General features: G+C 42.1%; 2 protein-coding genes across 2 annotated transcripts in view; both read right to left on the bottom strand.

Moving 5' to 3' along the window:
* Window positions 1-17,500, bottom strand: part of fat3b (FAT atypical cadherin 3b) — a gene marked incomplete at both ends in the record, with an annotated part of 129,326 nt that overhangs the window by 9,404 nt on the left and 102,422 nt on the right. The window contains 7 exons of the mRNA XM_080435956.1: window positions 820-879; window positions 1,975-2,070; window positions 7,336-7,561; window positions 8,132-8,554; window positions 11,120-11,276; window positions 16,496-16,649; window positions 17,044-17,500. The exon at window positions 17,044-17,500 is cut by the window's right edge and continues 63 nt beyond it. Coding sequence (XP_080292082.1) covers window positions 820-879; window positions 1,975-2,070; window positions 7,336-7,561; window positions 8,132-8,554; window positions 11,120-11,276; window positions 16,496-16,649; window positions 17,044-17,500 — 1,573 coding nt within the window. The remainder of the gene's footprint in view (window positions 1-819; window positions 880-1,974; window positions 2,071-7,335; window positions 7,562-8,131; window positions 8,555-11,119; window positions 11,277-16,495; window positions 16,650-17,043) is intronic.
* The window catches only part of LOC308090276 (transcription regulator protein BACH1-like), a 221,101-nt gene continuing 211,541 nt past the window's right edge, over window positions 7,941-17,500 (bottom strand). The window contains exon 6 of the transcript XR_013933600.1: window positions 7,941-7,953. The gene's annotated coding sequence lies outside the window, so the exon portion shown is untranslated. The remainder of the gene's footprint in view (window positions 7,954-17,500) is intronic.

Here is a 17,500-nt window from a genome sequence, read left to right on the forward strand (position 1 = left end):
TACGAGTAAATAAATATATGATAACCTTTCCACAGGAGCAGCTTTTTCATGGTTATCACACATTTTGTTATTTTCCCCATACGTACATGACAGGTGAAAAAATGACAACATTTAAAAAATTGTTATCATAATGAAACTTCCCCAGTTGATTACTTACATGAAGACAATGATTTATTGTATTACAAGTTTTCTGAAATTATATATTTAAATATGCAAATTAGGCATTTAGTCCATGAGCCAGAGCCCCAAAATTAAGCCAGATATTGAATATTCCCCCGTTAAAAACGTTTGACTCCAACATCTTAACAAAATGACATAAGAATGTTGACTCTGGCTTTGCCCAATGTTCCAATGTTGATTCTGGAAAGTTATGCAAATTCAGGCATATTTTCCTAATGCCAAATTTGCATATTTAAATATACAATTTCAGAAAACTTGTAATACGATAAATCATTGTCTTCATGTAAGTAATCAACTCAGGAAGTTTCATTATGATAACTATTTTTTTAATTTTGTCATTTTTTCACCTGTCACGTACGGAAAATAACAAAATGTGTGATAACAATGAAAAAGCTGCTCCTGTGGAGAGGTTATCATATATTTATTTACTCGTATTGACCCTATGAACAATTTAATATTGTAATGAAATCTTGTCTGGCTCATGGACTAAGAAGGTTAACTGAACAGTAAGGGGGTTGGCTGTACAGAATAACAAAGAGAGCAAAAGAGACAGAATTCTCTTTGGCACTGTTCTGTGCCAAAAATACAAATTCCTTTGAATTGTGTTGTGTTTTCCGTGGTTCTTTTTGCATTATGTACCTTCACTTTCAATGCTGTCAACAGCATCATTGACGAGACGTATTACTGTCACTATGGAAGCTGGGGAGAGAGACAAGAAAGAGGGGAGAACGTGAGCGTGTGCATGAAAAGGGTATTATTTCATGTACTGGGGCAGTAAAAACCTGTGTTGATTCAACTCAGAGTGTACGAACATAACCAAATGGACCCATAAGGTTTACACTCAATATTTCACAGTGTGGTTACAGAGCTTGGGAGTTTAGCCTGCAGTCTGCATGTGTTTCTGTAGTCTCACCGGCATGCTTGTGTATAGGCCAATGTACTGTGTGTGTATGTGCGTGCATGAGGATGTGTGTGTCTCAAAGATGTTTGAATCTGTGCAGCTGTATCTGAGGTATGACTTCTGTTCTTTTTCCAGTGACAGTAATTGGACAGAAAACAAAGCACAGACACAGATGATTTCACTACACACGCACGCGCACGCACGCACACACACACACACACACACACACACACACACACACACACACACACACACACACACACACACACACACACACACACACACACACACACACACACACACACACACGCACACACGCACACACACACACACACACACACACACACACACACACACACACAAACAATCATTAGTGTGACCACCGTGTTGTATTTACAGTAGCATGGAAGTAAGCAATGTTTATGGAAGAAAAGAGTTCGCTGAACTTCAAGCAGTAAAGCTCAAGGGAATGAGAGGACTTGTTCCATTTCATTAAGGAGCCGAGCCTTCTACTCGTTTCTGAAACCACTTTTTTGTAAAAGTACCAATCAATGAAAAAAGCCTTTTGTAGAAATATGGTCCTAATGGTCCTCGACATGAAAACATTTGAGAACCACTGCTTTAACCCATTCATACCTGAGGCCGATTCTAAAAACGCTGTCTAAATCCTGACCTAAGTTTTCAGAAAAACTCAAAATATTTAATAAAAAATTACAAAAAAGATGTGTTGCTATATACTGTTTGTACATAGTAACAACAACCCCAAAAGGGGTTCCCGGGTTTAAAGGTATAGTTACGTATAGGGGTTCCCTGTCTAAATGGGTTAAAACACATCTAATTGGCTTGGTAGCGATGCCATACTTACATGTTACCAATGAAATGAAACATCTTACCATTGTCATCAAAGGACTCAGACGTATAGGTTCTCAGGGAGACGTCAGAAGTGGGGCCTGAGAAACACGTTACCTCCATGAGGTCCGACGCTTCCACTGAAAACACACACACACACATTGACAAATGTGACTATGTAACCAATATGCATAACCACTACTCAGTAAAATCCTCACTGTTCATATATCCATTTGTAATTCAGAGAGTGTACAAATGTATATTACATTTATACACTCTCTGTGCCCTATCTTCCGGCCGGGCACAAGACAAAGGGCGCAAAGGGGTAGCACCATTAGCATAGCTATTTTCAGACCGACGCAGTTGTCATTTTTACGACGTTGTTTTAATGATCTTGTGCCTATTTAGTTGGTCTTAAAATGTTGTGTGAGTGTGACCTGGTGCAATCAGGGTGCAATGCTATATTTCACACAGTATTACTGCACACACACACACACACACACACACACACACACACACACACACACACACACACACACACACACACACAAACACAAACACACACACGCACGCACACGCACACGCACACGCACACGCACACGCACACACAAACACACAAACACGAGGATATCACAACGTACTGTATTATTTGCAACTTACTACATGGCTTGGTTGAATGCTTGATTCTGATTGGTCAATCGCTGAATTCAGCGGTCTGTTATTTTTCAATAATGAACGCTGATCTCAATAACAGACCGCTGTCTAATCAAAGACTCAGAGCACCTGGCTCATATCAATCTGCGTTGCTTGATTTTTGCCATAAGAACAGTACACTCAAGACAGGCTCCTCGTTACATTTCAGTTACAGATTTGCTTGTCCCCTATAAGCCTGTGCGTGCGTAGCCTTAGATCCTCAGATAGGGCCATCCTTGTTCCTCATTACCTGGGACGATCAGGCTTTTGCTGTCCGGGAACCCAAGCTAGCATGTTAGCAACATCAGTGCCTTTGTTTAAATCACTTCTGAAGACATACCTCTATGTCAAGTGTTATTTGCAGATGATTGCTTTATCTTAAAGCTGTTTTCTGCAGATTTCTGTTTTGTTAGTTTATTTTTTGTCTGTAAAGCTCTTTGTGATGTTGTTTAGAAAAACGGAATACAAATATATTCATTTAAGAATGTTTTTGAAAACAGGTGAGAGAGAGAGAGAGAGAGAGAGAGAGAGAGAGAGAGAAAGAGAGATGAGCATGCTGTCTGCTGAAATGCAAAAGAGGTATCTACATTGTGTGTAGAAAACTGAAGATAAACACTGAGACCGGCTGTGCAATCCACTGCAAACACACACACACACACACACACACACACACACACACACACACACACACACACACACACACACACACACACACACACACACACACACACACACACACACACACACACACACACACACACACACACCATGACATTCCCTATAGGCTACTCTTGTTGTCAGAGCCTTCTGTCAGTGTGCTTTGTGAGATGTAATTAATATGAATGCGTTGCCATTTCTTGACAGACCAAAGTGTAGGGAAGATAAATACGGCTCGCTACAATCTACAAAAGCAACACTCAAAACATAATAGATTTCACTGCACAAACATCCTATCCAAAATAATGGTTGACGAGTTAATTTCTCATTGACAATCCAGCTTGACAAAAAGCTATGGAGGATAGTATGAGACATGCTTGTGTCTAGGTTTTGTTTATTTATACAAATGTTGTGGGTAATAGCTGTCGGACGGCATTGATAAAGGAAGCATTATTCAGCCTGCGCCCAGCGGGCACTCTGCCCGCCCATATCCAGATCCTAACCGCAACACAACATCAAACACATGCCTAAGCATAAACACAACCAATAACCGTATAACTATAATCTGCAACATAATGTCTTGTAAATGTGAGTTAAAGGACAACTTCACCCATTTTCAACCTATCTTCATATAATTGGTCCTCACTAATGCTCATTATAATATGACAAAAAATGTTGTCTACTCACTGACAGTTCGGAAACCCGCCTACCAGTGACATCATCGATGGGGAATCCAAGCTAATAGAAACTGCAGGATTTCTATTCCTGGAAAGTTAGCATGCTATAATCCATTGTTCTTGCGCTGATAAAAATATAAATTAAAACATTGGGGAAAAAAAACTGGTAGGCGGGTTTCTGAAGTGTCCACAGCCCTCTATGAGACACAGACCGAGTAGAAAACAAGAAATGACAAAGTCATAATATACCCGCTTGCGGCAGGCTGTTTTTGCCCCAATCTGCAGCACAAAATGTAAAAGTTGTCATCAAAATAAAATCTCAGCCATTCGAATGCAACAAAAATAACTCCACAGAGGTTCATTGGTTGGCTACCAATATAAAGTGTGTGTGTGTGTGTGTGTGTGTGTGTGTGTGTGTGTGTGTGTGTGTGTGTGTGTGTGTGTGTGTGTGTGTGTGTGTGTGTGTGTGTGTGTGTGTGTGTGTGTGTGTGTGTGTGGTGTGTACAATATCAATGATAGTGAAAATAATTGATCTACAATCTGACAGATCTGCTATTTTCACCAGCTGATATAGTTACTTCATAATGTAGCCTACCCTTACCCAAGTCAAAACTACAGTGTTTCACTTAGAAATGTATGAACAACAAAAATGACAAGACACACACACACACACACCCAGGAGGACTGGTTGATAGTGTTGTATGCATTGTTCCTGGACAAAAGACCGGTGGTGACCAGTTAGTATTAATTTATGTATGAAAGAAATAAACTATTTTCACAATAAACTAAGTGAGTCCATAGAATACAGGTAGCGTAAGGGCAGTCATGTTAAAAACATCAACAGTGGTGGAAAAAGTACTGTAATGTTTTACTTAAGTAAAAGTATCAATACTGCAATGTAACCCTAACCCTTTATAAAAGTGAAGCTCACAACGTGTCTTTTGATTTCACTGTTTGAAACAGCTAGGCTTGAGTTGTAATGCATAACTGCAAGTTAGCCCTTTTCACTACTGGCTTAAATGAAAGAAAAACCCAAATGGGTCCATTTGGTTTCATTAATGTCTTTTGTAAATGAAGTATTCAATAAAACGTCATAATAAAAAATAGCAGATGTACAAGCTCACAAGGCGGCGATGCGTTGTGAGCTTGTAGATCTGTTTTTTTCTGAAAAAATGCAGCTGATTTTAGCGTCATACCTTACATGAAAAATGTTGCTACAGTAACCTTGGTTGTAGTGTGTAGTCATTCATTTGTAAACAGGGCAGTCATGCTAAAAACAGCAACAGTGGTGGGAAAAGTACTCGTACTAGTGTTGCCATGTATACTAATTACCGCCGTCCGAGTTATGTACCGATAGGCACAGAATAGTAAATGATGTTGTGGGGACTGCGTTTGCCCCAACTCGTTTCACTCAACTCGCCGGTCTCTCCCCGCACCCGCCCCGCCCCCCGCTACTGAGACCGGGGGTAAAAAGGCAGGTCGCGTGAAAGGCAGTATTATGTTGAGAAAATAGGAAGTCATTACAGCACCATAACATGGTGAATAAATTTTGTTTTGGGATGTACAATACATGAAAATTACGAGAGTAATAACGCGACTTGCGTCGATAACTAATGGGGAGCGGACAGTAGCGCGCTTGGCTAAAAACAGTTAGTTAGTAACATCATACAAGCTAACTATTAGCCAAATTCGGCTAGCGCTCGGAGGACTGCATAGTCCCATAGCTTGGGAGGACGAGGCCGCCCGTTCAGAGTATGGGAAAGTATCCCATTGGCTTAAACGACAGCCAATGACGCAAATCTGTCGAACAAATCTGTCGAATGCAAATGAATCTGTCGAATGATGAGTCATAGGTCTGCCTCTGCATAGACCCGCCAGCTTTCAGCAAGCGGGTAAAAATGGTACCATTTTATCATGAGGTCCCAAAGTCCCAACTTTGTCTTAGAATTACATGTTCTTTTCCTCGTTGACTTTACTGTATAGGTCAACATTTTTTTTGTTCAAATTGCCCATCTCACAGTAAAAAACTAATCTCAGAATTCTTAGATATAAACTCTCTCTAACTCTCTATAAAACAAATTGTGAGAATAAAACTTGCAATTCAAACGTTTTTACATTTTTCTCAGGGGCAGAAATGGTCTTCCACAGAAAAGAAATCCTTGGTGGGACTCGAAGACATAATTATTTGTACTCCAAACAATTGACGTTTTCTAACCTAACCTTACTGAATCAGATGTAAGATACAAGCCTGGCATGGCCAGACTAATATCACTGCGTAGATATTAGTCTGGAATCTCTGTGTGGAACCTGCATTTCCAAGGAGCAGATAAAAAAATGCTACTGGTGATAAACCCGCCCCATATTTGCATGCTGGGTCCTGATTGGTGCCCAACACCTTCGGGGGCAGCGAAATCCAATCACAACCGAGCGGCAGATTCGTCTGGTTTCCAGGCTAGTAAGATACAACCATGGATGGTAGAGAGTGGGAAATTCAGAGGATCTGAGGGCAGAATATCCACTACCTTATCAAAATATAAACATTTGTGTGCATACTATTTAATCAATTTCTTTATGACACACAGTGTATTTTCTAAAAATCCTCAACAGTTTTTGGCTCTCTAATTTAAGCGTTTTGAAAAACGCAGAAGCAACATTTGAGCTTCTAGGATTAGATCACCAAATCCAATACCGAATGTGAAGGATAATCTCGTAATCTCATTGATCGTTTTTTAGAAATATCCAGTTAGTATACAGTAATAGTTTAAATCCAATCACACTTTTGAAGCCCTGGTCCCTGAGTGTATTGTTTTTGTCCTGGGTTTGGTCCTCAATGAAACAATGATTTGACACAACGGCTCTACCTTCTCTAGGGCTATCCTATGTCTTCATAGTGCTATACGCATCACAGAGGAGCAGTGGTGTAAAGTAAATAAGTACATTTACTCAAGTACTGTATTTAAGTACAATTTTGAGGTATTTTCACTTTACTGGAGTATATCCAATTTTCAATACTTCTACTTCTACTCCACTACATCTCAGAGGCAAATATTGTACTTTTACCCCAATAAAATTATTTGAAAACTTTAGTTACTACTAGTTACTTTGAAGATTTTTATTATCATTACAAAACATACCTTACCAAATACTTTTGTACTTTTACTCAAGTACATTTTGAATATGTGAACACTTTTTCCACCACTACAGAGGAGCAAAAACATCTCATGTAATCCAAACAGGCTTTATTATCTCACTCCATTCATCGCTTCATATGGGAGATCAAAGGGATCACTGTGAAATGCAATCCCTGTGGACACAATGGCTACATGTATTATTCATTCATCGATTTGTGTGTTTTGATGAGGCACATGATGCACTCACCCTGTGCGCTGTTAGGTGTGTGCGTTGTCTCCAGCTCATAGGCACTCTCTTCCCATTGGTCCTCCTCCCTGTCTGCCTCTCGGTCCCATGACACTTTGTGGGCGGGGCTATGTTCTGAGCGACAGGGCGATGCTGATGGGAGATTAGGCGCCACGCTACACACGGCCACGCCCCTCCTGCTGGCCCCGCCCCGGCTATGAGGGCCATCTGACAAGAAGCTACTCAACTGATGGGAAGGAGTGTGCCACGTCACACGCACGCACGCACGCACGCACACGCACACACGCACGCACGCACACACACACACACACACACACACACACACACACACACACACACACACACACACACACACACACACACACACACACACACACATACACACACACACACACACACAAGATGACATGATTTACAATTCCAACTGGTATGCAACTAAACAGCACGTCGTGGGACGATATATCGATATCGCGATATATCGCGATACTACCTCCCGCAATAAATAATCGATATACTGCTGAAAAAATATCGATATTAAATTATTATTATTATTTATTTATTTTTCGTTCCATTGTCAGTAAGTGTCACACGGGACAACCGGGAACGTTGAAAAGTGACCTGACAGGGGAGTATATTATGACGGACAGACAGACAGACAGACAGACAGACAGACAGACACAGACACAGACACAGACACACACACACACACACACACACACACACACACACACACACACACACACACACACACACACACACACACACACACACACACACACACACACACACACCATACCTGACTGCATTCACTGGACATAGTCCTGTCTCCATCCATGATGGCCTGGTTGCAGACACCTCCCGGCAGTGGGGAGTGTGTATTGGGCCGCACCATGACCTGAGGAGGCCCCCCGCTCCCCGCTCCAGCCGCGTCCGCACCATAGCAACCGGCGGTCCCCGGGGAGCCCGGCACGCGCATGGCCTTGAACTCGATCCCTTCTGCACACATGCCGGTCTTACGCAGCATGTAGTTGGCCTCCGTGGAGATCGCCGACACCCCCATCCCTGAGGCCTGAGTCCCCGGGCCGGCGTCCGGCTCGCCTTTCCTGAAGGTGAGCTTCTTCCTGAAGGTGACGAAGAGGACGGCGAGGAGGATGACGACGAAGACGAGGACCCCGATGCCGATGATCTCGCCCGGGCCAATGTAGGACAGGAGCTCTGCCTGGGAGCAGTGATGTCAGTGTTATATACACTAACATTATAGTTATTAACTGTTAGGTACTGTAGGTGTTTTCCCGTAGTCCGTTTTTTCTCTTTTTTTCTCTCTATAGATCAGGGGTCTTCAACAGGGGGTCCAACGAGTTACTACAGGGGGTCCACCGAATCTTTGCGTGATAGGGAACACTATGGCCGAAAATAGCAGATCTACAAGCTCACAACACCTCGCGCTGTGAGGCGTTGTGAGCTTGTAGATCGGCTATTTTCAGAGAGTTGGCGTAGAGGGGAAAAAGAGCAGACCAAGTACAGAGCCAACGGTCAAGTTGAAGGTTTATAAATATTGAGGGTTTAAAAGGTTAACAGTCTGAAAATACACATTAGCATAAATCGAACTATCTCTGAAATCTATGAAAAAGTTTAATCTGCAACACAGTTTTATACAATAAGTAGCGGGGGGTCCCTGCTTCATCTCTTTCTCAGCTAAGGGGTCCTTGGGCCGAAAAACGTGGAAGACCCCTGCTCTAGACAATAGTTAAACTTTGACAGTATAACTGTATGTTTTACTATTTAACATGGGTATTTTATAGAGCTAAAGAATATTGTCTAAATCAGAGAGACGTGAGGTGAAAGGGACGACGAGTTGGGATGTTCAACATATACACTGCCTGCAGGATCGTGATTTTTTTTTTGCAATATTTAGTATTATCTATGAAGTGTGACTAAATCCAGCATACAAACAATGAAACAAAGCGTACTTCTTACTTTCAGGTTCTTTATTTCCACCCCCCTACTGTATGCACTCGCGTTCGTTAGTGCGTGCATGTGTGTCTGTTCATGAGGAAGAGGGCTTTAATTTATTTCATAAGTTTCGGGTAGCTGTTCCTATCTTCAGAGTACATGTATTGAATTACTATACCTCTGGTGAACAGAACAACCATTGAGATTAATTAAGAGCAGGGGGAACAACAACATAATTACATTTACAGTGAAAACAACCTTTCTGCCCTTTCCCTGACAACGATACAAGCCAAGGTGACTTGATTAGCAGGCCAAACGAAGTTCTTGAGGCTATTGATCAGTTTTCAGTGGCTTTAAACACTGCTCCCGGGGATCTGAAAGAGTCACTGATTAGAAGGCAATTAAAGGGCTGAGAGTCATGAACCTTTATTGAAGTTAAACATTTTTATGAAAATCAAATCGTATCCTATCGAATTCTATTTTCGTAATGTGGATCTTGGACCTCAATCTCGGATGGCCAGCTTGTGACATCAGTCTTCTATGACATCAGTCGTCTTCTATGATACATCTATACTCCGATACAGACTTATATTATAAAATTCATGTTCAATATTTCATAAAGTATAAAAAATATGTGAAAAGGGAATTCAGTGGAGGTATTTCTGTGGCCTACTGGCAGTGTGCACAAGATATTTGGCTGTGATCAGTCCATCAATAAAGGTCTATCTTAGTTCCGGACACAGGCACACAGACAGACAGCCACACTGTGAAAAAGAAAATAATAAATCCAGTTTTTAAAAAAAGTTGTGGAATAGACTACTACTTTTCCCCAACAAATAATCATGATTATGAAATAATAATGTTAATTTAGTCAGTCTAGCAATACCCCCCCTCCCTTAACATCTTCTTTGAAGGCAGCCATTGTGTTAATATGTTGCAAACCACATGATTTCTGCATCATAGTGACGTGGAAATAGCGAAGCTTATGCAACAGTTTGTAACACCTAAGTTTTAAGTGGCTGAATGCTGTCTATTGCCCCTTTAAGACTGAAGTGAGTTAACAGTACTCATGTGTAATGTTACATGTGTCAGTAGTGTGTGTGTCTGTGGAAGTGTCAGAGTGTGACAGTAGAGTGTGTGTCAGTGAGGCGTGATATTGTTCTACAACTACATTCTCCCAAGCCCCACCCTGCCTGCGCGCGATTGGCTGAATGCAAAAACTAGAAAACAAGGACTCCGCCCCCAAGAGGGGACGATGGGGGCGTTGTCACATTCTAATACTGCCCAGAACCCTATCTTTGCGACTGGTTAGGTGGCGTGGCTCGTTAAGCATTAAACTGCCGACCTCTACCTCCTGTGATCAAATCCCATTGGACCGCGACGGCGGCACGGTCACTCAAAGTGCCACTCAAAGTGACTACTGGCCAATCACAGCACGTCTTTTCCGGGGACTTGGCAGAATCTAGTTGTATAAAACTATCACGCGTCTGTGAGTATGGGTGGTTAATTCCAGGTGCTGCTTATCTGCTGAGTGCTGGATGCCAACCATCAGTGATTGTTGAAACACTGGGGACAAGGTTAGGTTTAGGTTGATTTATTTGTTTATTGTTTTACGCCAGATGCTATTGTCTAAAATCAAGTGTTTAAAATCATATCTAAAAAATAATTCATGGTAAAATCATGCAAAACAAAAAAATAAGAAAATAAACAGTCAATAAAAAACAGTTTCCAACCCGTATGTGACAATCCTTTATTCCCCTAGACTATAGGACTGTAACATGTAAACTGAAAACCTCTGTAGGCCTATTGATTGAATGAATTGATACTATACCTGTGTGTCGCCCCCTGGCTTGCCTGGGCTTTGATCGTCACAGAACTGATCGCCATATACATCAGAACAGTTACAGTAGAACGCCCCGAACGTGTTCACACACTCTCCTCCATTCTCGCACTCTCCCAGTTCACACTCATTTACATCCTCATCACATCTGCAAAAAGCACAGGAGCACAAGACATTAGGGATATTATACAGCGGGTGGGAGCTATGAATGATGGCAAACCCACACGCAAATACAACGTACATCTGCACAGTTAAGGGTATTTTCACACTAAACACCTTTTATAAAGGAAACGTACTGCCTACAGTGTTTCTTTCTACTGAAAAAGAATAAGAGAAAATTATAAGAAGGGCCGGGGGTGAAGGGGGGGGCGTTGTGCGATCGACTCTATGAAAAGTGTAATAAATATTGATAACAAAGTTTTAAAAAGTTGTAGGTGTAGATAGCTGTCAAACAGAAACCGACTGCCTATGTTTGGCCTCCCCCGCTCTCACCTCCTGGTGGGCAGTGCTCCTAGCTTGCTCCGCCTGGAGCAGTAGGCTGATACTTGTGAATCCGCAATATATTAACCACTTGGACCCTCTATACTTATGGACCCGAGTTGCACTGCATTTGGTTCGTTCTTTGTTAATTTACACCAAATGTCTTCGCCACGAGTCGTGAGCTTGTAGATCGGCTATTGGTTCAAGTGGTTAATACTTGCCTTTAAGAAACAACTCCACGATGAATTTAGCGAATACGATGTAATTATATAACATAATTGTAGGTTTAATATAGTGTTTTTGTTAGGCAGAAGAGTATGAGGGACGGCTAGGACTCTGGTGGTAGTTGCTTGTGGGTGCTTCTGTGTAGGGCTCTTCACGGGCCCCCCGATTCCGAAAATACCCGACAGGACCCGAGACCCGCGCAGGTCGGATCCGTGTTTTATCATAATCACTCTGGCCGGGTCTGTCCATCATTATGTGTAATACCCGAGTGGATCCGAGAAGACCCGCAGTATGCCTACTGTGTGTGTGCTCGGCTGCACTAATCAGGAGAGAAACACAATGAAGTGCTGTTTAACTTGTGTGTGATGTTTTAGACAGACCTAGGATCAGGTTAGTGCAGCAGGGACACTGTGCATCTTTTTTTCTTTTTTTTTTTACTTACATTTTTATCCCACGATTTTGTAACCCCCTCGAGGGCCGAGCTCATGCCTCCTTCAATGCATGAGAGCCAACTGACCTTCTTATCACCTGACAGGGGAGAGTTTCTGTGCACTTGCATCACTGTGCATCTTGTGTGATGTTTTATGCTGGTTTAAGATCAGAATACTGCAGCGCAAAAAAATAAGTTGAGCTACGCAATGCAATGCGCACCATCATACTGCAAGGTAAACGTCCACATTTATTTACAAAGAAAACCTTTTGTCACTTATATCAAAAGAATACCTCTGCGCACATTTATTTATTTATTTTTGTAGTTTCATATGCGCTTTTTTGAGGGGGTGTCTGGGTCGGGTCTGTCTCGGAATCTCGGAAATAATCGGATCTCGGAACAAATTTCACAGAGCCAATTAGGGTCCGGTTCGGGTCCGTTTTTTTTAACCTGTGAAGAGCTCTACTTCTGTGTCCAATAGGACACATAGAGAGACCATCAGCTCGGACGAGCAGCTCTGCATGCCGAAAAGAAGTGGTCCATGTCATTAGCACATTTCTGAAAAAGTTATACTATTCTCTACTTTTAAAACTGCTATCCTCCTCGGCCAGAAGAAGCACTCTGATTAGCGCCTTCTAAAAGCGGCCCCTATGCGGCCGCCTTTTGGACATGCCTCATAGGGGTGCAATCGGGTGCAATGTAAAAAGGCTGTGCCTGTTTTCTTTACAAGATGCCTAGTGACTGTGTACACAGCCTCAATCAATTTTTACACTATGAAATGGGGATAAAAGCGAAACAAAAGACAGAGGAAATAAATATATAATGTTAAATTTAGTTATTTGACTGTGATTGTTCCCATCTTCATTTCCTTTGCCAAATCAAGGCTTTGTTTTATAGTTGTATTGAATTATTGCTATTGTTTTGATCATGCTCTGATTCACAGGAGCCTGCCTGGGTGCATATGTTAACACCCACACATACACAGCACGCATTGAAATTGTAGGCTACACAATGCCCACGCAGACACAAACACACACACACAAACACACACACACACACACACACACACACACACACACACACACACACACACACACACACACATGCACATTCTCGCATGTACACACGCGCGGGCTCACACGCCACACACACACACACACACACACACAGTGACAAAGGATAGGAAAAACATTCCTTTTTCCTTTCAATTATTTCTTCTGATTCTTTTTAGCTGACTTAACAGCAAATCCAAAGAAAACACATTTCCATTTATTTATTTATTTTCCCTTGCCGTTGCCAGCTGACAATGTCTGTGTAACAACCAGGAAATGCCTGTTGAATAACTGAAGTGAATAAAGTGTGAAACTTGGTGAATCCGTTTTTACTTTTAGGTGAAGTGTATATACAAAGATATCTATTTCCATTATCCAATGAGATAAGTCTCTGTAAACCACAGACTGACCGTGTCAAGAACAAGTGTGTCTTTATACTGTCAATTTTGAGAAATAACTGTTGTTCAACAAATAACAAATGTTCAAAACTGATCAGTTGGTTCAAGTAGTTTAAGTAAATTTGAAAGTCAATACTGACTGTGTGCATGCCAGTGGCAACACAAACTGTATAAATGATGAAGTGGGGTGTTTTTTCTGGCTTCTTTTCCACAGACAACACTTCGAGTCTAAATGTTTTTCAAGAGGAGTACTTTATGCAACACATTTTCTATTATAAGTTGACTGTTTCCGGGTTCAAAAACATGTTCTTGGTAAGTGGGACTAATTAAGACCCTGATTGAACTTAATGACCTGGTGGTAGACTGGAACACAAGCAGTAACTGATCACCACAACACGACCATAAATGGTAACAGTTAATGGTCTGCATTTCTATAGCGCCTTTATCCAAAGTGCTTAACGATGTGCGTTACATTCAGCCACACACAATCACACTCCGGTGGCAGTGACAAGGCACCAACCTGCTAATCGAGAGCAGTTGGGGACACTTTGACCTGACTAGAACCCCTTGACCTGACTAGAAGCCCCTCTTCCGTCTGAGCCGGAGAAGCTGGACCTCATTATTATCAACGGGTTAGTAGTGGAGAGAGTTGACAGCTTCAAGTTTCTAAGAGTTGTGAAGAGAGTTGTGAAGACAACCCAATGCCTTCACCACCTCAGGCATAAACCAATTTGGCACGGTGCTGAAGCTACTGAGTAACTTCTACAGAAGCACTACTGCAGTGGTGGAAAGTAACTAAGTACATTTACTCAAGTACTGTCCTTGAATACAATTTTGAGGTATTTTTTACTTTACTGGAGTATTTCCAATTGTCTGTACTTTTACTTCTACTCCACTACATCTCAGAGGCAAATATTGCACTTTTACTGCACTACAATAATTTGAAAACTTTAGTGACTTACTTTGTAGATTTTACAAAACATACATTTTGATACCAATACTTTTGTACTTTTACTCAAAGTAAATTTTGAATTCCGGACTTTTACTTGTAACAGAGTATTTCTACATTGCAGTATTGATACTTTTACTTAAATAAAACATTTGAGTACTTTTTCCACCACTGCACTATTGTGGGTATTCTGACTACCGGTAGTCGTTTCACTACCTGGTATGGGAGCTGCCCTCAATTGTTGCGCAACCGAGGGGGTGCCCAGAAGAGTTTCGTTCTATCCAGAAACTCTACGATATTAAGTTATTTATTTTAGCCTTTATTTACACAGGTAAAATCCCATTGAGATCCAAATCTCTTTTACGAGGGAGCCCTGTTCAATATCCTGTAGGATCAAAGTGTGTGGACCTGCGGTCCCGTCCTGTCGGAATGGGAAAGAATACCGTAGCCTCAAGGGCTCGTCAGAAAGAGCGCATGTCTCTGACCCTGTATCACCAATTCAGGGTTTGTTGCACACAAAGATACAACCAACATGTATGCAGTGGTGTAAAAAGTACTCAAATTCTTTACTTAAGTAAAAGTACCAATACTGCAATATAGAAATACTCTGTTTCAAGTAAAAGTCCGGAATTCAAAATGTACTTGAGTAAAGTATAAAAGTATTGGCATCAAAATGTACTTAAAGTACCAAAAGTAAAAGTACTACAATATTTGAAAATTGCAGATCTACAAGCTCACAACGCGTCGCATCGTGAGCTTGTAGATCGGCTATTTTCAAATAGCCTAAGTATAAAATAGGGCTAATGTGGTTAATGTATGTTTTAATATATGTTTTATGATATAATAATTTATATCTGAAAAGTAACTAGTAACTAAAGTTTTCAAATAATTGTAGTGGAGTAAAAGTACAATATTTGCCTCTGAGATGTAGTGGAGTAGAAGTAAAAGACTTGGAAATTGGAAATACTCAAGTAAAGTACAAATACCTCAAAATTGTATCTAAGTACAGTACTTAAGTAAATGTACTCAGTTACTTTCCACCACTGCATGTATGTGTACATTAACATTGACAAGTTTTACAGTGTAGTAGTAGTAGTAGTAGTGGTAGCAGCAGCAGCAGTAGTAGTAGTAATATGGTGGTGGCACTGCTAATAGCACTTTTATATTATCCAGCAGTTCTCACAGGTATACAAAAACGTGTGTGTCTGTCACTCATTTGGTCTTGTGAAGCAGATCTGCTCTCTAGTGGTGGCTACGCTGAACAGCCGAGGGAGAACGAGGGTGATTTCACAGGCGTTTTTGAGCTGTAAGTAAGGAGGCCTTTAGCGCTGATTGATTGAATTACATTACATTACCTCACGCAATAACAACAGAGCCGGCGCACTGGCACCATGCTAATGTGGAGTAGCGTGCGTGTGTGCGTGTATGAAGTCATGCGGTGAGGGAGAGAGAGAGAGAGAGAGAGAGAGAGAGAGAGAGAGAGTGTGTGTGTGTGTGTGTGTGTGTGTGTGTGTGTGTGTGTGTGTGTGTGTGTGTGTGTGTGTGTGTGTGTGTGTGTGTGTGTGTGTGTGTGTGTGTGTGTGTGTGTGTGTGTGTGTGTGTGTGCCTGTGATAGATAGATAGATAGATAGATATATAGATAGATAGATAGATAGATGACCGATCGATCGATCCATGGATGGATGGATGCAATGAGAGCAGATGTCCAAAGAGACAATAAGCTACCTAAATCATTAGTAGGGTAAACATCCTCATCACCATCATCACCACCGCATGATCTCCGTCTGCGTAGCACTGAGGCTTAACAACATGTGCTTGACTGGAGGTTCTTACATAAGTCCTACGAGGCCTCTGGGACAGCCACAGACGAAGGCACCACCCATAGACATACAGTCTCCTCCATTCTGGCATGGGTTGGGCTCGCAGGATGTCAACTCTGTCTCACAGCGCCCCCCAGTGTACCCTGTCCCGCAACTGCATGTGAATCCTGATGGGGACAGATTAAAAGGCATGGAAGGGAGAATTTATCGGGAGAAAAAATGCAATATAAAAGCAAAGATTATTCACAAAATAAACAAGGGCAGAGAGATGACATGCAATATTGGCGCCCAGCCAAATCAAACCAGGGACATTGCATATAGCCACCGGAAAGAGGCAGTGAGACTATCTATAAAATGTGTGTAATATAAATGATAATAAACTTGAACTTTATATAGTAGATATAAATAACATGATAGTATTGGTAAATTGTCTTAAAGTAAATCACAGAAGCATTGCATCACATACTGTTATTTGTTGAGCTACACTTCATGTGAAATGTATAGTAAAAAATGACATGAGTATAAATGAAGTTTATTTGTATCCATCCTACACCCACAGACCTCCAGAGGGCAGGCTGTTGCAGATGGCTCCGTTGAGGCAGGGCTGGCTGACACAGGCGTCTGGGTAGAGCACACAGCCCAGCTTGACCTCGCTGAGCCCGGCTATCTCGGCATAGCGGCTTCTCTTGTTCTGCAGGGGCAGCTCGTTCCCATTCAGCACCAATGAACCCAGGCAGCCTTGGAACCCGTCTTGTGCCCTCGGAGGGCCCCTGGCGCCTCCCGGGCCCTGCGTCCTCCTCGGCCCCGGGCTCGGTCGTTCGCCCGGCCTGACCGGGGGGGGCCTGACTTGGGCCCCGAAGAAGAAAGTCAAATCGGGGGCCAGAGGCCACAGGTGGGCGGGGGCCCTGGCTGCTCTGCGACGCTCCACGTAGCTGTCGTCCAGTGACAGGAGGGTGTAGTTTCGCGTCAGCTCCAAAGCCACAGCGTGCCAAAGGCCGTCATTTATTGGTCTGCCGGA

Source organism: Gymnoscopelus braueri (assembly GCF_963280865.1).
Source record: "Gymnoscopelus braueri genome assembly, chromosome: 8".
NCBI classification, from domain to species: domain Eukaryota; kingdom Metazoa; phylum Chordata; class Actinopteri; order Myctophiformes; family Myctophidae; genus Gymnoscopelus; species Gymnoscopelus braueri.